The sequence below is a fragment of the Oryx dammah genome, unplaced genomic scaffold (assembly GCF_014754425.2).
Source record: "Oryx dammah isolate SB20612 unplaced genomic scaffold, SCBI_Odam_1.1 HiC_scaffold_25, whole genome shotgun sequence".
Classification (NCBI taxonomy): domain Eukaryota; kingdom Metazoa; phylum Chordata; class Mammalia; order Artiodactyla; family Bovidae; genus Oryx; species Oryx dammah.
Genome location: NW_024070209.1, coordinates 95,133,235 through 95,149,403, shown reverse-complemented (window position 1 = coordinate 95,149,403; position 16,169 = coordinate 95,133,235). Strand labels below are relative to the sequence as shown.

The 16,169-nt window shown below is 45.1% G+C and overlaps 1 protein-coding gene across 12 annotated transcripts in view; it reads left to right on the top strand.

Annotated features, from left to right (window-relative positions):
* MAPKAP1 (MAPK associated protein 1) overlaps positions 1-16,169 on the top strand; it is a 237,831-nt gene that overhangs the window by 217,312 nt on the left and 4,350 nt on the right. For all 12 annotated transcript variants that reach the window (XM_040225126.1, XM_040225134.1, XM_040225128.1 and 9 more), the window contains one exon: positions 14,240-14,337. In XM_040225126.1, coding sequence (XP_040081060.1) covers positions 14,240-14,337 — 98 coding nt within the window. The remainder of the gene's footprint in view (positions 1-14,239; positions 14,338-16,169) is intronic.

The following is a 16,169-nucleotide window of genomic DNA, read 5'->3' as shown; positions in this document are numbered from 1 at the left end:
AGCCCTTTACTCTTCTGTTGTATACTAAGCTATGCGCGTCTGTGGCGGGATCTCACGAATCTGGTCAAAAAACAGCTACTGGGAGCTATAAACTAACATTCTGGCCAAAACTCGAGTTTGTAGCTCCCCGGTTGTTGAAGCATCCAGGACATTTCGTCATGACTCTGGAAAGGCCATTATCTTAGGAGTAAGGCTAAACTAGCCCTAGATTAAAGATTGCTTTAATTCTTAAGAAAGTTTTAGAAGGAGTCTTGAAAGGATCAAACTGATCCACCTGTAAATTAACTGACTGCCAGAACAAAGCCCAGTAGTCTTTAAAAGATGGTGACAAAATGCAGATATCACACAGAGCATAACGTTCACAATATCCAACTTTCAGTCAAAAATTACACGGCATGCAAAGAAGCAGGAAAAATTTGTCCTATAACCAGGAGAAAAATCAATCAATAGAAGAAGAGTCAGAAGTGGAAAGAGAATAGAATTGGCAAGTAAGTACTTAAAAATTCTTATTATAAGTATGTTCAAAGACTTAAAGGGAAACAGCTCAAAAAGAAGAGAAATGGAAATTTAAAAAGAACCAAATGAAAATTCTAAAGCTGAGGAATACAATACCTGAATCAAAGAACTCACTGTGGGAGCACATCAGGAAGATTGAGAGAAAAGGTCAGAATGTTAGTTATCTGTTGCCACATAACAAATTGTCTCAGAACTCAGTGGCTTAGAACAGCAATAACACTTATTATCTCGCAGTTTTGTGGGTCAGGAATCCAGCACAGCTTAGCTGGGTCCTCTAGCCCAGGACCTCTCCTCAGGCTGCAGTCACACTGTCAGCCAGAGCCACAGTCATCTCAGTGTTCAACAGGGGCAGGATGTGCTTCCAAGCTCACCGAGTAGTTACTAGCAGAGTTCATTTCTTTGTGAACACCCTCAGTTCCTTACCACATGGGCCTCTCCACAGGGAGGCTCTCACATTGGCATCTGGCTCCATCCAAATAACCAGAAGCAGGAATGTACTAGGAAGAAAGAAGTCACAGTGTTTTATAAGCTAATCTCAGAAATACAGCCCAATGCTCTTGCTATACTTTATTCATTGGAAGTAAGTCTCTAGGTCTAGCCCACAAACAAGACAAGGAGGTTACACAAGGCCATGAAAAGCAGGAGGTGGGATCCTTGAAAGTCATTTCAGAATCTGCCTATTGCAATCAGTGAACTTTAAAGGACAACGGAAAATATTCAAAGTGAAGCACAGAGAAGAAACGGATGAAAAGAACAAAGGCTGTGGAGTAATAGCAAATGTTCTAACATACATGTGTTATGTTATGACTCTCAGGGATGGTAGAGAAAACTGTTCCAGATTTGTTTAAAAATACCAACCCACCAACCTTAGAAGTCCAAAGATGGCCAAATAGGATAAATGTAGAGAAAACCACATCAAGGCACATCATAATCAAATTGCAGAAAACCAGTGATAAAGAAAAAAACTTATAAGCAGACAGAGAAACCAAGATAAGAATTATTTCCCACCAGAAATAATGCAGTCCAGATGATGGAATAACATCGCTTGCTAAAAGAAAATCTTGTCAACCAAGATTTCTATATTCAGTGAAAAAAATCCTTCAGAAATGAAAGTGAAGACATTTCCAGACATTAAAAAAATGAAAGAATTTGTGCCATTAAACCTTCACTATAAAAAACACTGACGGCTGGGGCGGGGCGGGGTGGGGGTGGGGAGGTTGCCGGATACAAACCCAGATCTATGCAAAGAAATCAAGAGTACACAAAATGTCACCATTAGCAACTATACAGAAGGAACAAAGGAAAAGGAAATAAGCCAGACCTCTTTGAATAGAGATTGACAAGCTCTGGCCCACAGGCTGAATCCAGCCCACCACCTACTTTTGTATGGCCTGTGCACTAAGAATAGGTTTTAACTTGTGAATATTTGCAATTGATTTGATGGTATGGAACATTAGTTTTGAATTCCATTTTTTAAGCGAAACCTCATCTCCCCTCAAAAAAGAAATTCTGTCCTCAGGAACAGCTTGTAGTACCCCCAGAAGATACATTTGATTGTTATATTTTGAATTTTTTTTAATTTAAAAATGTAGAAATTTTTTTCTCTTGTTATAGAAGTGTCTATTAAAGAGCCTTAACTTTGCCTGTTGGCCCACAAAGCCTAAAGTATTTACTGTCTGGAAAAGTTTATCTTGGAGAGTGAGAGTGAAAAGACAAAGAAAGAATCTACCAAGTGTCAGGCACTGTCCCAAGTGCTTTATACGCACTGCTTAGTTCTTGCAACAACTCTCTGAGGTTTATGTACGTGTTATAGAAATCTCAGTTGATTTTATCCTAGGATTACTTAATCTTAGTTAACAACTCTGTGAGACAGATATTATTCCCATTTTGTAAGTGAGGAAACTAGGACTCAGAGAAGTTATGTAACTTGTCTGAAGTTATATATAAATGGTGACAGAGGCTTATATTCTTCCCTTTGCACTGACGCAAAGCCAGGGCACTTAAACCTCTGTGCTTTTTGGATGGAAGAGTATCCCTAGGCCCCCAACTCATAAAGTCTTTCTCTTTTTTTCTTGAAAAGTATTCTTTATTGACAGATTTATTGAATATTTTGAGGACTTTGGGTTTTATTTTTAACTGGAGGATAATTAGAGTACTGTGCTGGTTTCTGCCGTGCATCAGCGTGAGTCAGCCATAGGTATGTGTATGTCCCCTCCCTCTTGAGCCTCCCTCCCGCCTCTCACCCCACCCTGCCCCTCTAGCTCGTGACAGAGCCCTGGGCTGGGGCTCCCTGTGTCATACAGCAAATCCCCACTAGCTATTTACTTATTAACAAATTTTAACTATCCTCTGTTTTCTGGTTTCTCCTCCTAGAGGATATTAAAATGCAAAAAAATACAAGGGGGAGAAAAAACTACAAAATTTAATAATAAAGACAGTGGAAAGTGAAACCTGACAAGAATGAAACAAAACAAAAAATGTTAAAAAGCAGTCCAAAAACAAAAAGCACAGTAGTGTGGCAATATCTTAACTATTTTGTGGTGAGATGTAGAACATTTTATAGCCCTGAGGAAATCATAATATTCAATATTCATAAAGATGAACATGGTAACACAGTATTTATTTTCCTTATACTCTAATACAGGGCTTCCCTGCTGGCTCAGATGGTAAAGAGTCTCCTGCCTGCAATGTAGGAGACCAGGGTTCAATCCCTGGGTTGAGAAGAACCCACTTCAGTATTCTTGCCTGGAGAATTCCATGGATAGAGGAGCCTGGCAGACACTAGTCCCCGGGGTCATAAAGAATTGGATATGATTGAGTGACTAACACTTTCACTTTCATACTCTAACATGGGAGGAAATTTTGTAATATGGAGTTTTTATGCTTAAGATGGAAAAGGTATGTTTTTTTGCATAAAGGTCACTCAAGCTCTCTGCTTATCTAATTTAGCCTCCCAAGAGAACCTGCAAATTCAAACTTGTTACAAACTGAGGACAGAATTTCCAGATACAGAATTTGTCTCTTGCTTGTCTGCCTCTTTAAATGCTAAAGAATGAAACTCAACCAATACTTGGTTACTGAAATGCCATATTACATTTTGTTAGAACAGCTGACACATGAAGCATCAAAAGACCCCATAAATATTGTTTAATTCATTGCTGACATACATCTACTGCATAGGAGGGTAGAAGACGTGTCTCAAGGAGAAGGACTCGTGAAATTGTGTGAGTTGTGAGCTGAACTAACAATTCATTTCATGGAACTCAGTTTATACTTGAAAGAGCAACTGATAAACTATAGTTACTCAAGCCTAACTATTTAGCATGTATTTTCTTGAAAATAAAGGAAGTAATCCTGCCACTTCACAGAAAGTAAGTTAGTATTTGATGCCAGGGATAAATTCAGGCTTTGGGATGAAAATTAGAGTCTCAGAAAATTTGTATCCATCACTGTGAACTTCACTTCTCATTACTTTTCTGAAGAGATCAGTGGCAATAATTAATGAATATTGAGTTTTTTTATATTGTATAATGTGTCAACATATGGAAGACCTGTGTGTTTTCTAGACTATTGCATGATGTTACAAAACCATCCAAGAGTAGAAGCATCATTTAGGGGCTTCCCTGATGGTCCAGTGGCTAAGACTCCACGCTCCCAATGCAGGGGGCCCAGGTTCAATCCCTAGTCAAGGAACTAGATCCTACATAGCACAACTAAGAGTTCACATACTGCAGTTAAGATTCCAGACGCCACAACAAAGACTTGATGCAGCCAAATAAATTAATATTTTTCTTTAAAAGAGTCATGCAAAGTGCAAGACAGACCAATGAATTTAAGTGTAACAATACAAAAAGTTTATTCATATGGTTTTAGATTCCACATTGCAGCTAATCTTTAAGGAGATATTTATCAAGTTTTGTATAATATCAAAGAATACTGCAGAGAATATTAAAAGTATTCCTTTATCAAAAACATATCTATGTGAGGCTGACTTTTTCTCATATGCTTCAACCTAAGCAGTCACAACAAATCAAATGCAAAAACAATATAATACAGCTGTATTCTGTCAAACCAAATGTTGATATTTTATAATTTCTAAAACTATACAGTAATGCCAGATTTTTTCATTAAAGCTTTGTTGTTTGAGGAAATATAAGGGTTTCATCATTAAAAAATACATTCTGTTAACTTGCAATAAGTTTATTATTTTTTAATGGATTAATAGTTTTTAAATTTCTGTTTTAATTTCTAATATAATAATAATAGATATAATCCACATAAACAAGCTTTTAGGGCTCCTCAGTAATGTATGAGTGTAAGGGGATTTGAGGCCAAAATGTTTGACAGCTGCTAATCGTAGGGTCTTGAAAATCATCTAAGAAGTTTGGACTTTATTCTGAAGACAGTAGGGAAAGAAACACTGTAGAGTTTTATGTCGGGGAGTAATAGGACCAGACGTGTGTTATAAAAGGATGACTCCTCTAGGTAGACCTTTGGATCTGAAGAGGACATGACCTAAAGGAGGCAAACCAAGAGCAGCAGTAGACGGTCAGGACTGGGTGGAGGGCTGTGGTCACAGGGTGAGAGGGACAGAAGATAAATATATGAAAACTATTTAGGGGAGCAAATGCTGGGAACTTGGTGAGCCCTCCAGTTGCACTGACAGCTTTGATTTTTCTTTTCTTTTTTTTTTTTTTTTGCTGCATCAGGTCTTAGTTGTGGCATGCAGGCCTAGTTGCCACGGGGTAGGTGGGATCTCAGTTCCCTGACCAGAGATCGAACCCCCATCCCCTATATTGGAAGACAGACTAACCACTGGACCATCATAGAAATCCCCAGAGCTTTTGATTTAAGGGGAAACGTAGACTTCAGTTCTAGACGTGCACCATTGCAGGCCATTGAGGATGGCGGCTATGGTTGGCTCTGAAAGTCTGAAGAAAGGTCTCGGCTAGACACCTGCTTTGGGATCATCAACATCTGACCCTGCTAAGTCGTTTCAATCGTGTCCAACTCTTTGCAACCCCTTTAAGAGTGTAAGGAGATTTGGAGCCAAAATGTTTGACAACTGCTAATCTAGGGTTAAATAGATTTAAGGGACCAGATCTGATAGAGTGCCTGATGAGCTATGGACGGAGGTTCACGACACTGTACAGGAGACAGGGATTAAGACGATCCCCATGGAAAAGAAATGCAAAAAGGCAAAATGGCTGTCTGAGGAGGCCCTACAAAGAGCTGTGAAAAGAAGAGAAGCGAAAAGCAAAGGAGAAAAGGAAAGATATTCCCATCTGAATGCAGAGTTCCAAAGAATAGCAAGAAGAGATAGAAAAGCCTTCCTCAGTGATCAGTGCAAAGAAATAAGAGGAAAACAACAGAATGGGAAAGACTAGAGATCTCTTCAACAAAATTAGAGAAACCAAGGGAACATTTCATGCAAAGATGGGCTCGATAAAGGACAGAAATGGTATGGACCTAACAGAAGCAGAAGATATTAAGAAGAGGTGGCAAGAATACACAGAAGAACTGTACAAAAAAGATCTTCACGACCAAGATAATCATGATGGTGTGATCTCTCACCTAGAGCCAGACATCCTGGAATGTGGAGTTAAGTGGGCCTTAGAAAGCATCACTACAAACAAAGCTAGTGGAGGTGATGGAATTCCAGTTGAGCTATTTCAAATCCTGAAAGATGATGCTGTGGAAGTGCTGCACTCAGTATGCCAGCACATTTGGAAATCTCAGCAGTGGCCACAGGACTGGAAAAGGTCCGTTTTTATTCCAATCCTGAAGAAAGGCAATGCCAAAGAATGCTCGAACTACCGCACAATTGCGCTCATCTCACACCAGTAAAGTAATGCTCAAAATTCTCCAAGCCAGGCTTCAGCAATATGTGAACTGTGAACTTCCAGATGTTCAAGCTGGTTTTAGAAAAGGCAAAGGAACCAGAGATCAAATTGCCAACATCCACTGGATCATCGAAAAAGCAAGAGAGTTCCAGAAAAATATCTATTTCTGCTTTATTGACTATGCCAAAGCCTTCGACTGTGTGGATCACAATAAACTGTGGGAAATTCTTCAAGAGATGGGAATACCAGACCACCTGACCTGTCTATTGAGAAACCTGTATGCAGGTCAGGAAGCAACAGTTAGAACTGGACGTGGAACAACAGACTGGTTCCAAATAGGAAAAGAAGTACATCAAGGCTGTATATTGTCACCCTGCTTGTTTAACTTCTGTGCAGAGTACATCATGAGAAACGCTGGGTTGGAAGAAGCACAAGCTGGAATCAAGATTGCTGAGAGAAATATCAATAACCTCAGGTATGCAGACAATACCACCCTTATGGCAGAAAGTGAAGAGGAACTAAAAAGCCTTTTGATGAAAGTGAAGGAGGAGAGTGAAAAAATTGGCTTAAAGCTCAACATTCAGAAGACGAAGATCATGGCATCTGGTCCCATCACTTCATGGGAAATAGATGGGGAAACATGGAAACAGTGTCAGACTTTATTTTGGGGGGCTCCAAAATCACTGCAGATGGTGACTGCAGCCATGAAATTAAAAGACGCTTACTCGTTGGAAGGAAAGTTATGACCAACCTAGATAGCATATTTAAAAGCAGAGACAGTACTTTGCCAACAAAGGTCCGTCTAGTCAAGGCTATGGTTTTTCCAGTAGTCATGTATGTATGTGAGAGTTGGACAGTGAAGAAAGCTGAGTGCCAAAGAATTGATGCTTTTGAACTGTGGTGTTCAAGAAGACTCTTGAGAGTCCCTTGGACTGCAAGAAGATCCAACCAGTCCATCCTAAAGGAGATCAATCTTGGGTATTCATTGGAAGGACTGATGCTGAAGCTAAAACTCCAATACTTTGGCCACTTCATGCAAAGAGTTGACTCATTGGAAAAGACCCTAATATCGGGAAGGATTGGGGGCAGGAGGAGAGGGGGACGACAGAGGATGAGATGGCTGGATGGCATCACCGACTTGATGGACATGGGTTTGGGTAGACTCCAGGAGTTGGTGATGGACAGGGAGGCCTGGCGTGCTGTGATTCATGGGGTTGCAAAGAGTCGGACAGTACTGAGCCACTGAACTGAACTGAATCTAGGGTCTCAAAAATCATCTAAGAAGCTTGGACTTTATTCTGATGACAGTAGGAAAAGAAACACTGGCGAGTTGTAGCCCACCAGGCCCCTCTGTGCACGGGATTCTCCAGGCCAGAATACTAAAATGGATTGCCATGCCCTCCTCCAGGGGATCTTTCCAACCCAAGGATGAAACCCACATCTCTCTGTATCCTGTATTGGCAGGTGGGTTCTTTACCACTAACACCATCTGGAAAGCCTCATCAACATCTGGGTAGTAAAACCCGCTGAGCAAACCTGCCAGAGGAGGAATGGGGTTAGAAGTGATGAGAGTCAAGGACAGGACACTGGGGAGACCATCATTCAAGAGAGAGAGAAAGGACAAGATGGCCTCAAAGGAGTATGAGAGGCAGATCGACGGGAGGAGTCAGCTCAAGAATCGGTTGACTGTGGCTTCATGGGGAAGAGAAGTATCAGATACAGCTGAGGAGCCAAGCAAAATAAAAGCCAAGAATTATCAACTGGATCTCTCAACACAGAGGTCGTAGTGACCTTAGCAAGAGTGTTTTCAGTAAATTAGAGGAAGGAGGGGAATCACATTGCCATGGGAGTCTTTATAATCAGCTTTAATTATGTTTATAGGAGGGAGCCAAAGAGGGGAGGGGGTGAATGACTCAGGCAGAAGTGTAAGTGGATCGCTCTGTCCTGCTCCAAAGGTCAAGGAGCTCATTCCAGTTAGTGGGGCCTCTGCCACTGTAGGGGACTCGGAAAGGAGCACCAGCCTTGTGGGTTCAGTTAAACTGAACTGAAGCTCATATGGGCAGCTGGGCATGCTACTTGCAGTGGAGGGTTTTCAGCCCAGAGACCAAAGCATCCCAGGCCTTCCATTCCCCTCAAAAAATCCAATGAGAGTTTCCTCCCACTTCCAGGCCAGAGGGACCCTGAAAACCCACTTCTTAAAAGTATCCATGTCTGATGTAAAGGAATTCAGAAATAATCCAGATGTGCAGAGATGTCCTTCATAGCCTTACCTATAATACTGTCAATATTATAAGTAACTTAAATGCCCAGCAGAAAGATGGTAGCATGAGCCATGGCACATACCTACTTAATGGGACAAAAGGCAGCCATTGAAACAGATGGTTGTGGAGACGATGTGTCAACAAGGGAAAGGCTATCGTAAAATGTTAACAGCAGAAATTATCCCCCAATTCTGGTATACGGTCTGATTACAGTTGTGTAAAACAGACATGAGAATGATTGGAAGAGAGATCTTGCCTGTCACTGTGCCGGTGTTGGTATTATGGGGGTCGAGGGTGGAAGTTTTTCCTCTGTCTTCTCAATGTCTTGTAATTTTAAAATGTATTTTATATTTTTTAATTGAAGAAAAAAAATTCAAATTTACTTTTGGGTTTCCTGGCAAGTGATGGCCCCTGGAGGGTTTTGGACACAGGTGGGCTGCCAGCTCAGTTTGGAAGTCCCACCTCTGACCCGTCATTGACGGCCACAGTCGGTGCCCGCCGGTCGTTTAGAAGGGAGCCTCCTCTCAAACCACAATCTCAAGACCCCTGGCAGTGGAGATCTGGGAGCCCTTCTTTCAGCGGGAGTGTGTAAACTGCTGGCCCTCTGCTTCAGCTGTCCCATCTTGTGACAACAGCAGCTTTTTCTGAATGGCCACTCCCCTCCATTGACCAGAAGAAGCTGTTTTTCAACACAGCCTTTTGTTTAAGTTAAAACTCATAATGCCGATGATAAATTACAGCACAAAAGCTCAAAGATCTCCGTTCCTGACATCTGTGCTGCTAATTAGTTTCTGTTCAGTGTTACGTTCCATCTTCTCTGTTTTCCTTTGGGAAAAAAAAAATACGTGAATGTAAATACATTTTCACATATCCAGACTTTCATTTCAATGTTCAGAAGCAGACACATAGTTTCAGTGCCCTGAGCAAATCTGGATATGTGACCGGGACTTGGTTACTTCATTTTGTATTCCATTATTTTGGATTTTTATTCCTAAAGCTCTGAAAGCAAGTCTGCTCAAAGAAGGCCCAATTAAAAACCAGATCTTCAAAATAATGAGAATTTTAGCTTCAAATACCAGTTCCATCACAGTTGTAACAATGACGGCCACCACCCGCCTTGAGCCCCCTCTGCACCTGAGCACCGTGTGAGATGCCACGGGTGCTGTCTCCTCCCAGGCAGATCTGGGCTCTGGGGGCAGTGCCTCCCACGGTCTCAGCGCTGGAACTCAGCACACCCGGACTTCTTCCCAAGTCTCTGACCAGCGCTCACATTCTCCCCCTCTGGATCCCAGGCTTTTGTTATGCTTTAATTTCCAAACAGTTTAACAACCCAAGCAAAATCATTTGGACTAACTGGAATATCAGACTTTGTGTTCTCTTTTACGTCATTACTGATACGCAGGCATGCCTCAGAGGCATTGCAGGTTGGGTTCCAGGCCAACCATAGTAAAGCAAATCACACACGTTTTGGGGGGTTTCCCAATGCATATAAAAGTTATATCTACAGTATATGTAGTCTGTTAGTGTGCAATAGTACCATTATGTCTAAGAAAATAATTTACATACCTTAATTTTAAGATACTTTATTGTTGAAAAATGCTCACCATCACGACAGTGCTCGGTTGCCGCAAACCTTCAGTTTGTTTAAAAAAACAAATGCAGTGTCTGCAAACCATAGTAAAGGATGCCACCACGTAACAGCGTCATTCTTCCTCAGCTGGCCTTTGTATAGTTTGCCCCTATGGCTCACTCCTTCCCTATGAGAGCTGCTCATTTTCGTTGAGTTTCCAGGAGTAACCTGCCCGCCTCTTGTTCCCTCTCACATCCCAGGACAGACGTCCTGGAAGGCTGCAGCCGAGGAGGGCACTTGACCCCTCTTCCCCCTTTACCTGACGTGAACCTCGAGCCGCCCGAGGCTGAGAAGGGCTTGATGACAGACTTCTGTCACTTTGTGTTTCTGTTCTGTTCAGTCGGTGTTGAAATGCCGGTGATTCCATCTACCCAGACACCGCTGGTGGAGATTTACCACGTAGCATAAACTACTCATGGTTGTTGATAGATCCATTTCCAGAACTAGGTCAGTTAACTTGTTTCACTTTAATCTGTGGGCTTTGGATTGGGTGAAATTATACCAGTGTGAATCCTACCTAGTAACTGTCCTATTGGAAAAGCATTTCCGAGTCCTGTCACAATTCCTTCTCTGAGGCTCTCAAGTCGATCCCTTTCTCAGCATCCTTTTTGCCCCTGTCTAGCTCAAAACCAAGTGAGCATGCTCCTACCTAGAGGACTGTGGCAGTTGGTCCCCCAGCCTCTAGGCCCTGGGGAGTCAGGGTGAATGCCGCAAATCACAATTTGACCGTTTACTGCCCCACTTAGAGCCCACTAGTGGCTCCCTCCCCAGCCCTTCAGTCTGCCCTGTGTCCCATCGCGTCCTGCCTGTCCGCTGCTCAGAGCACCATCTGGAAGGCCTGCTCCCTTTTGTCCTAGGTTGCTCTGTCCTTGCCCTGTTACATCCTTCTCCAGTCCACCTCTACCCAGCTGACCCCCGCCTCCTCCTCTTGGACAACTCAGACAGGCGTCAGCTTCTCTAGGAAACTGCCTCTGATGGCCTTTCTGCCTCCAGGCCAGCCCACTCCCCTGGGGTCTCCTACCATCTCCCTGTGACCCCTTCCCCCCCCTGCTCATCGTCCTTGTCTCTCGGTGTTCCTGGTGTCCATCCCTCTGGCCCGGGCACTCGCCTGACTCCTGGCAGGACCTGAGTGCGTCAGCCTGCCCTTCTGGCCACCCAGCAACACAGGGATCCCTGGAGCAAGGGGAAGAGCCGCAGAATGAAAACTGCTGGAATGCCTCGACTGCACGCTCCAGGGCTCCAGCAGGGGTGACAGCATGACTCCAGGTTGACTCGAGCTTGCTGCCCCCCCAAGTCCTCCTCCTGAGCAGGAAGGGGCTGTCTGCGGGTATGTCCCCCCACACTCTTATGCAGTTGTTGGCTCTGAAAGAGTCGCTTGCGGGCTGACTTGAATTCTGATGCAGGCCCCCCCAGATCGCGTTCTCTGTATCCTCCTCCCTCGGGGATGTGAATGTTTTCCCGCAAAGGACAGCCAAGTCCGAGGCTTCAGTGACGTCGGGTGCGCTCGTCATCATTCCCGCTTGCTTCCCTCTTCCTTGGGGTTCTGGAAAGAGCGCTGGGGACAGACAAGGGACGCTCACAGCCTCTGAGCTCAGCACAATTCACATGGGGGTGTTTGTAGTCTCCTGACTCAAATATGCTGCCGTCCCAGAGACTTGCTGTGGGACGATAGTTTCCTTTTGCCCCGTGACTGGTGTGTAGGTGAACAACAGGCCTCTTCCCGTGACCCGTATGGTGCCGGGGGACAGTGTGGAGGCTCCATCAGAGGCCCCAGGCCCCTGCAGACCGCATGTCACATGTGCCGTGTGTAGGTGTGGCTGTTTCTGAAGAGCACCTGCCAGACGGGTTTTTAATGGTGTCTCGGTTGTTCAGGCAAAACACGCTCTATTGACTGGAGGTGTTGGTTTTGTTTTGTCAGTGACGAGTGGGAGCAGGTGGGATAGACAGTCCGTGAGATCACTTATCAGAGTGGTCAGTGAACCCCGAAGCTTCGGGTCCATGGGTCTCCCTAAGACCTTCTGGCTCTTTGCAGCCCCAGGCACTGGAGTCTGTGTCTGTCAGGGCCAGGCGTCAGCAGAAAGGCCTCCTGGAGGGGGCATCTCTGTTTGTCCTTCACAGCCCTGTGACCTTCCTAGACATCTCCGCTCGGTCACAGCACGGCCATCAGAGAGATCTGCAGTGTTCTAACACATGGCAGTCTCACCCCCGAGACTCAGATGGTTCCGAGCTGAATCCTGTGAGATCAGGGAATACACATGCGCGCACCCTGACATACAGATACACGCTCTTAACATGAGATCCACTTCTCAGAAACAGGTAATTTATACATTCACAAAATGATGAACTTTCAGCTAAGAATTCTGACATTTCAGTGCCACGATTGAGAGCCAGGCTATATTTGTCAAGTGACCCAAAGTGAGGTTTTTCAGAAATTATTAGGTAGTTTTTTCAATATTGAATTTATAGTCATGATGAGTATATCACTGTGATGTTTCCAGGATAAAATACCGGCACTTTCACTTTTCTGGCCCCAGACATTCAGCATATATCAGTTTATTTGGGGAGATCTGAAGAATTAGCTACTGTAAATAAAGTTTCCAAGAAGGTTTCTCCGGGAAAGAGGTGAACTTACAGTAATACGGGTGATATATTATTAATTAATAACTATGACCAGCCACTGCTTCAATTAAAAGGACAACGGATGAGAACGCCTAACAGGAAGGGTATGCTGAATCTTAGTCTCAGGAGCACCAAAGTCTGCAGAGCAGATGGGGGGAGTGTTGTTTCTGAGTCTGGTTAGCAGGAGGCCTCTGGGAGCAAGGTGTCACAAGCTGCCCCTTGGTCTGGGAACGTTTGCTGAGCTCTGACTGCACGTCTCTGGAACAATGCTCCTTTGGTTGCCAGAAGCGGAAACCCACTTCAGAACAGCTCAAGGAGAAAGAGGACTTTCTGGGAGGGGCACAGGGGTCTCCCAGAACCCAAGGACAGCATGCCCTGATGGCCAGGGAGAGCGTGACATGGGGCTGACACGGGCAGGTGCCTGGAGGAGGGAATCTGATTGGCACGTCTGGCCCCAAGGACAGCCACGGGGGTGTGCACTCAGCTGCAGGTGGTGTGACACGTAGGCGGGTTTCTCTGGCGGCCGAGCACTGTGTGGGAAGACGTCTAGGGATGTGTCCCAGGGAGGTGCTGGTTGAGCTGGAGGGCCAGCATGGGCAGGTCTTTTAGTGACAAGTTAACAAGCGAGGACATCCCCGGTGTGGACACGTGAGTGTGTGCAGTGCCTGGGCTGGTCTGTGGCACCAGAGGGTGGTAGAGTGCGATGAGGCCAGACCAGGAAGCAGTCCCAGCAATGACAGGGTTGCCCTGAGGGTGGTAGGAAAGGGGTGCGGAAGAACCCCCAGATCTCTGGGGGTTCAAGTGTTCAGAGGATCCGGCCCCCCGAGGTCAGTCTGCTGTGTGAGGCAGCAGCTTTCAGAGCAGCCTCTCCGCGCGCTCCTCTACCCCGAGCCCACCCATCCTCCAAGGAAATGACCAGAGGCCTTGGGAGCAGCCTCCGCACGGGAGGGGTCACACGACCCGGACTCCCCTCCCTCAGGAGCCGGCCCTGGAGACCCTCGTAATCGTGTTACTATTGGCCTTTCCCCTTCCTGTTGCTCATTTATTTGACTTCAAGCACAGTTATTTTATTTTTAGAGGAATAATTTGGAGTTAATTGGCCTTCTGCCTTAAAAAATACCAGTTTCCATGTAATGATCATGTGGGAGTAGTTCCGTAGAGCCTTGCACCCACCCTCTCCACTGTGGAGCGGGACCTGACTTTCCCCCCACCCCCTGGCCTGTGATGTGGTGAACCGCTCCAGGAAGAGTGGCTGCTGGGCAGCCTCCACCTGCTGCCCCGGGAACTGGACGATGAAAGGAAAATCTGGGGGGCCGCCCCCGAGGTGATCTGCCAGAGCCCCTCACCTCGCCTTTTCTCTCTCCCTGCAGGTCACGCAATATTTAAACTCACGTATCTAAGCAATCACGACTATAAACACCTCTACTTTGAATCTGACGCTGCTACTGTCAATGAAATCGTGCTCAAGGTGAGTGTTCCTTCTCGGCCTAGGCCTGGGGTGTGCGGGGCTGTGTGCCCCCTCTCCCACTCCCGTCCCGCAGCATCAATGAGGCTCCTGGGCCAGTTTTGCAGAGACGCTGCGCTGGCCACAGGTCGCCCGGCTGGTGGGCACCCAGGCCTCGGCCACATCATACGTCAGCTGCTCTGCACTGAGGGGCCCCCACCCCTCCGGTGTGTGACTCTGGCCAGTCACATCACCTCTCTGGGCCTCTGTTTCTCCTCCTGTAAAATGGGGATCGTGGTAGCTAGCCTGCTCCACCCCACCAAAGGGCTGCTAGAGAGAATATTAAATGAGAATATTAAATGAATATTAGCTAAGTAGGTGAGCCTACCTAGCTAAGTGATCATTCATTTTCCTTTTAAGAGTAGACATCATCAAGTATTAATAATAGTAATAAAAGTACTAAGGTCTACTAAAGGGTCCAAAGTTCAGGATCTCAGCCAGGCCCTTGACCTGTCCCATCTCAAGGAGTTTCACACCTCTGTGAGGTAGTGATATAAAATCATTCCCATTTCCTAGATGAAAACCGAGACTCGGGAAAACTAACTCAGCCAGGATTGGGACTTGGCAGAACCACAACCTGACCCCAGGTTTGGGGGATTCTAGAACTTGTGCTCCTAAGGCCCCAGGTGTGCATGGCATTCAGGAATTAAACAGATTTCGGTGAAATGAAATTGTTTCACAGAAACATTTTGAGCTTACAAAAGATTTTCAAAAGTGGTAGATGAGAATTAAAAGGATAAAGCTGCCAGGAGGAGAATTTAGAGCCGAGACAAGAGTAGCGTGACCAGTTGGATGGAAAGCAGAGGATTTCTGGATGACCCCAGGTTGGAGCCCATCAGAACAGCCAGCGGGCGGTGCCTGCCTGGAGTGCTTGAAACCAGCGATCTAAGAGTTACCTGCCCGCATCACCAGGCCACCCAGGGAGCTCATGCCACACTCAGGGGCCAGGTAGAGAAATATTCCCATTACCCCGTCAGGGCTGGCCTTTTTTTTATAGCCAACATTAAAATATTCAAGACTTGAGAAGGATTCTAGTAAAATTATAATCCTGTGTTTGACATCAAAATAATTTTCACAACAGCAGATTGATGACAGAAACACAGGTTTATGACTTCAGTGCGAGACTGCGGAAGAACAAGTACAGAGAAATCATTTTCCAGGACCAAACGCTCCCTGGAAGCAGATGCTTTTCTGCAAAATCCCTGAGGCCTAGCGCCTTCCCTAAATTGTCTGTTTTCATATGAAAATGCTTGTAGAAATATTGCATCGTGCTCGAGTCTCCAGGAGAGTCCCAGCCTGATTTACTTAGAGAAGCTAATGGTCGTGATCCTGATGGAAGATTAAATTTCACATCTCCGATCTCTGATTTCTAAAGCAATTTAAATACTTATCCTGATCTGCCATTGCCAGTGTTTTCATGGGGCTTTGCACTGATATTCAGTGACTGTGGCCCCACTTAGTGGAAATGCTTCCATCAGAGGTTCTTCTCAAGTTGGTCATAGACACCAGCATCATATGTGGTGGTTCTGGAATTACGGAGCTTCACATAAAACAAGAGCTTTAGACTGAAACTGAAAGGAGGAAACAAGGATGAGAGGCTGATGTCAGACCATTACAAATAGGCAACTTGCCATCAAATTATTTTTATCTCATTGTCTTTTTCCCCATGGGACCCATTTATTGAGCACCAACTGTCTACAAGCCCTTTGATGCACGTGATCTCATTCATTCTCACAACTCCCCTGCCCCGCGTAGACACTATTGTGTGTGTGTGAGCTCAGTCATGTCCGACTCTT